We start from the raw sequence: 5,840 nt of genomic DNA on the forward strand, positions 1-5,840 counted from the left end.
ATGTGAATCGAGTTGATTCGATGCGTGAATCGAATGATGCAATCGAACATTCGATTCACGCATCCGAAATGATTCGATTCACGTCACGAATGATGCCATACGATCATTCGATTCAACGCCATCAGGAATGAATTTGAATCGAATTATGAAACAGAATACACACCATATCGGCCTTCAGGCCCTTACAATGCAATGTAAAATTCATCGTAGACACATGCAGCTCCTCCTCCGCATTCCTCTCTCCTGCCTCCTGCATCCCTCCACCGCTCCCTTTCCCTCTCCTCATTAACTCTCCTCCCCTTCCCTCCTCCTTCCCCTCCTCCTCCTCCTCTCCTACATTCCTCTCCAGCGGCGGACGCGCGCGGGTGTGTGAGCTTCATCGATCAGGCGTCTTTCTTCGGTTGGATCTCCGGCCACCAATCGGACGACAGAGGAGAATCAATCATGCTACCCAGTGTACGGAGGCATTGCAGCTGCGGCAGCACAGCCGATGCTGCTCGTTTCTTTCGTAGATCCAAATATTTCACGCGCGGCCGAATGTCAATGGCTTTGTTAACTACGGGGGTCGATGTACCCGGTTATTAGTTATAGTTGGGTTATACTGTTGCTGGATCGCGCCCTGTCGTTATATACGTACTCATGCCGCCATGTTTGGTCTATATGTAGTTGGCTAGGCTGGCGTTCCTAGACTATTGACTTGGCTTGGCTATAGGCTATTGACTATGAGCTATTGGCTTGGCTATAGGCTATTGGCTTGGCTATAGGCTATTGACTATTAACTATTGGCTTGGTATAGGCTATGACTCATTCAGCTCATGCTTGGGCTATAGGCTATTGGACTAACTTGCTATTGGCTTAGGTATAGGCTATTGAACTATCAGCATATCTGTCTGGCTATAGGCTATTGGCTTGGCTATAGGGCTATTGACGATCAGCTATTGCTTGGCTATAGGCTATTGACTAGGCGGCCATTAGCTGCGCTATTGCTGCCATGTTTGGTTTAATATGTGCGTGGGCTAGGATGGCCGTTCCCGGGTCGTCTACTGTCCCTACATGCTCCCATGTTTGTTCTTTAGATGGGTCCGGTGAAGCCTGCCACGACTGGTGTTTTTTGTTCGAATTGATACCGCTGTTTGGTTCGTCTGTAGTTGTCTACGTCGGTTGAGTTTAACGCTTAGTCTGGCCATGCAAAACCGCTGTCATCCGTTTGCCATGCTAGGTCGTCTGCCCTTCTCTAGATGAGAATCTGATAGATTTAGGATGGTCTTTGCATTGGGCCACGCTTGCATGGTTGTTTGTCTTCGTTTGACCATGCCGACGGTCTTTCACTTTACTCCGCAATGCAGACACTTGTTCGTCGCATGTCGGGCAATAGCAGCAGCAGCCTAGAGATTACGCCATCACCTTCGTGTACCATGTCAGCGGCCAATACTTCTGCAGACGCTAGCGATCACCGCAGAAAATCATTCCCCCTGAACCGCGAATACACGTTAAAACATAGCTCCAAAAGAAATAAAAAAACCGCCTGCTGCTAGCTTCTCAGCGCGTAAAAACGTATTTTGTGACGTCCGATGTGACCGTCACGGCCCTAACTTAGCTAGGCTGAGTAGCAGACTCACTCGAGGTGGCGATCATTTCCCATAATGAAATCTGTGCGTCAGTGGAGACCGGAGATAATAGCAGCTGTCCTGCTATCAGCCAGTTATTAACCGGTGCCGGTAGCGGGCTTCTAACAGCTGCACTGAGCACACACGCCCACCGCGCACCGCGACGCACGGACTGCACGCATACCCACGCGCACGCACTACGCACGTGCAACACGCACGCACCACCTCACGCGCACGACGGATGCACGGCAGCACGCCACCCCACGCGCCACGCACGGTCTGCACGTACGAATGCACACGCACGCGCGCCACGCACGCAGAGAGTATACCGCGCACGCACGGCACGCACATAGCGTGCACACGCACACGCACACGCACACGCACCACGCACACGCACACGCACACACACACACACTTTCGTCGCCCCTCGTCTTCTCGACTCTCTCTCTCTCTCTCACTCTCTCTCTCTCTCTCTCTCTCTCACTCTCTCTCCCTTTAATCTCCCTTTCATTTTTTTCCCATTTCCCCATCACTCTCTCTTTCATTCTTTTCCTCTCTCTTCACATCCTCCGACCACGAGCTAATTAAACCTGTCGCGATCTCGTACAGATCGCATCAATATAGTCTGGGATTCTGCCGCTCCGGCCTCGCAGAAATTAGCATTAACATTAGTCTTAACATTAACTTTTTCTCTTAGACCGTTGACAGAAACGCTGCGAAGTTACGAGAATAAAAAATCGTAGCATATTTCCTCATAACAATACGAAACAAAGTGCTGTAGACGGTCTATAAGAAAATGTTAGTGTTAAGACTAATGTTAAGAGTAATTTTGTTTCTCCAGGTATCATCGGGCGTGCTTACCTCCTTAACCGTACCCTATATACACGACATGTGTGAAGAAAGGGGGCTGAACCGTTTCTAGAGACACAGATCCACTGCCACCCACCACCATGTGGAAGGGGAGGGGGTGGGCCGTCACCAAAGGATATGTGTGAAGAGAGAGGCCTGAACCGTCTCTACGGGGCGCAGGTACACTGCCACTACCCCCGTGTGTGTAGCGGAGGCCTGGACCGTCTCTAGGGGACGCAGATCCACTGCCACCTACCCCCGTGTGTGTAGCGGAGTCCTGGACCGTCTCTACAGGGACGCATATCCACTGCCACCTACCCAACCGCGTGGGTTCGACGAGCTTATCATTCGAAACCATTGAACTATAAAGTCAGCGATGAACGCAAAGGCAACCGCGGCATTAAAACACATTTCTCAAGTATATCTAATTACTGTCTCTCCAGCATCCGCGCAAACGAGTAAATGATAGATACCATTACGCATTCCTCCTTCCTTCCGTTCTCTTCTTCCTTTCCCTCCTCCCTCCTCCTCCCCTTCTAAAGCCTCTTCTCCATCAGGCTTTGCCGTCAAGGCTGGGCCGTCACCACATGACATGTGTGTAGGGAGAGGTCTGTACCGTCACTCACATTCCTCCATTCCCCCTCCTCCTCCTCCTCCTCCTCCTCCTCCTTCTCCGCTAAAGCCTCTTCTCTATCAGGCTTTGCGCCGGCATTCTAGATCAGACGTTTGCTAGAGTTTTGCGTCATCGGGGGATTTCGCGTTAGAAATGCGTGCGTCTGACGCGTGTCAAGCGTGCCCAACGGCCCCGCGTCTGCCGACGAGATAGAAACGCACGAATAAAGAATTTTACGATTGAAGAAGTGCGGCGTGCATTTGACGCACATCGCACGTGGTTAGCGTGCAGCCTAGCCGACGCGCCGTCGCCACGGCCCCGCGCCTGCCGACGCACTGGGGACGACAGACGCACGTGACTCTTCACGGCCGAGCACGTGATCGTCTGTGCCTTCGAGCACGTGACCGTCCACCGATCGTCACGTGACCTCGCGTTAGGACAACTTTGAGAATATAGAAGCTGCGCATGCGTCAGCAGCTGTACCGACCGCGTCGTCTGCCGTGACGTCACGTACGACGAGAGTGTGTACGACGTCATGCGCAGACTACGACGGCGGTCTATCGTCTGCTGTCCCCCCCCCTCCGCGGGAAACGACGGAAAGACCGACGCAGCGCCATCTATCGTCCGCCGCAAGAAAAAAATCGTTCTCGCCGAAAAAACCCCCCCTCCGTCCGTCCGCACGCACGCACGCCCGCACGCGCACGCACGCACGCACGCACGCGCGCACGTTCGCAGACGACGCACTGCCATCCCCGCGCTGCTTCTACATACGTAAGACGGCGGCGTCGCACCGCGTGCGAAGCGTGACGTCACGCGAGTGTGCCCAAGGAGAGAGTGACGTCACACGGCATGCTCGCCGATGAGTTTCTCGTTAACTTTGGTTCCGTTTCGCGTCGTCGTCGTTGCGCTCCTACCGGAAACGCAGTCCGTCCGCTCAAAGTCGGCCGTGTAGGAGCGGCGCTGCCGCGCGACGCTCGATCCGCAGCAGAGAACTTTCTTGAAGCCTTTTCGGAAATTGTCGGACAAGAACGCGTAGAGGATCGGATTGACGCAGCTGTTGGTGTAGGCGAGACACTGACCGACGATCTGGAAGGCGAGCAGCGCCTTCGAGGATTGCGACATCGTGCCCGACGTCTTCGTGACGACGAAGATGATCTGTATCGGCAGCCAGCAGAGCGCGAAGATGACGACGACGACGACGACCATGCGCGTGACGCGCTTCTTCGAGCGGAGGCTCTCCGATGAGATATTGCCGCCGGGCGTCGAGCCGTACCAGAGCCTCTTCAACATGAACACGTACAGTCCGCAGGTTGCCGTCAGCGGGATGAAGTAGGACAGAACGAAGAAGCAAATGTGGAAGATGCGGACGTGGTTCATGTTGATCATGTGCGGACTCGGCGCACCGAACGTCATCATGCACGCGCTACGGTCCTCGTTGATGAACAGGTAGTCGATGGCTTCGTAGATGAACAAGGCGGGGATGTTGCAGAGGAGAATGATCGCCCAGAGAATGCCGATCGCCACCCACGAGTTGCGCGTCGTTCGTACGCCCATCGATGCTATCGGATGCACGACGGCGAGGTAGCGGTCGAGCGACATGAGCACGAGCGTGTAGACGCTCGCGTAGGCGCACACGTTGATCATGTACTGCACGATCTTGCACCAGACGTTGCCGAACGGCCAGATCGGCAGCGCGTAGTCGGTGGCCGTGAACGGCACGCAGATGATGATGAAGCTGAGGTCGGAGATGGCGAGCGAGATGATGAGCACGTTGGTCGTGTTGCGCATGAGCGGGTTACAGGAGACGACGATGATGACGAGGGCGTTGCCGACGAGGCCGATCACCATGATGAGGCTGAAGACGATCGGAACGACGATGCCGACGATTTTTTCGAACTCGATCGTGTCCTCGTACTCCATGAAATCCTCCGCCCTCGTGCAGTTGGTGGCGTTCGTGTCGTTCTCCGGGCATAGGCGGATGCCGCCAGGTAGCGTCGTGTTGTTCATGGTGCACGCGTGAGTGTGACGTCGTCGGTGACGCAGCAGTGACGTAAGGAGGAGAAGCGCCCTCTATCTGTAACAGAGAGAAAGAGAGACGCGGTTGTGAGCGGTTGATATCTTGTAATTAGAAGCTTATCGCGTTTACGCCTTAGTTGACCTGTAAGAAATTAATCCAGTCAACCAATCAGCGTTGCGATAAGGACACATTCTGATAACGCTTCTTAGTAACGAACTGCCACGTAATGTCGAAAATGTTGCAAACACGTAAAAGAGACTCTAGCTTAACCGATTTGGCAACAATATGTCGCTGGGAACGTTAGTGATTATCTCTGTTATATCGGTATAGAATAGGATCGTTATAGAACAGCTTTTTTTCTCAATAAAACAGAGCCGAGGCAATGCAGCTAGGCAATCACATGGGAATTTTCACATTCATTCCTATCTACTAGATAATATGAAGCAGTTTGCTACGATATACATTCACTCTAGTTGCGCATTTCTCAGAGTGCAATAGACAAAGGCACATCTACTAGGTCCGGTCCTCAGAGACCCGTTGTCAGAAACAGAATTAGTCTTAACATTAGTTTTATCAGTATCCTTTTTATCGTAGACCGGACCGCCTCTATATACACTGCGCAAGAGAAACTCGTAACTTTTCCATGTTTCTGTCAACGGTCTATGAGTCTAAGAATTAAATTTCAATACGAATTTTGAGACTTATTTCGTTTCCGACGACGGGCCTCAGGCAGCCTGTGTGTGTGTGTGTGTGT

The 5,840-nt window shown here is 52.8% G+C and overlaps 1 protein-coding gene across 1 annotated transcript in view; it reads right to left on the bottom strand.

Annotated features, from left to right (window-relative positions):
- Positions 1-3,909: 3,909 nt before the first annotated feature.
- Positions 3,910-5,840, bottom strand: part of LOC106818405 (allatostatin-A receptor-like) — a gene marked incomplete at its 5' end in the record, with an annotated part of 10,468 nt that continues 8,537 nt past the window's right edge. The window contains one exon of the mRNA XM_014823118.1: positions 3,910-5,139. Within this exon, the coding sequence (XP_014678604.1) occupies positions 3,910-5,139 (1,230 nt within the window). The remainder of the gene's footprint in view (positions 5,140-5,840) is intronic.

Source organism: Priapulus caudatus, unplaced genomic scaffold (assembly GCF_000485595.1).
Source record: "Priapulus caudatus unplaced genomic scaffold, Priapulus_caudatus-5.0.1 Scaffold2215, whole genome shotgun sequence".
In the NCBI taxonomy this organism is placed as follows: domain Eukaryota; kingdom Metazoa; phylum Priapulida; class Priapulimorpha; order Priapulimorphida; family Priapulidae; genus Priapulus; species Priapulus caudatus.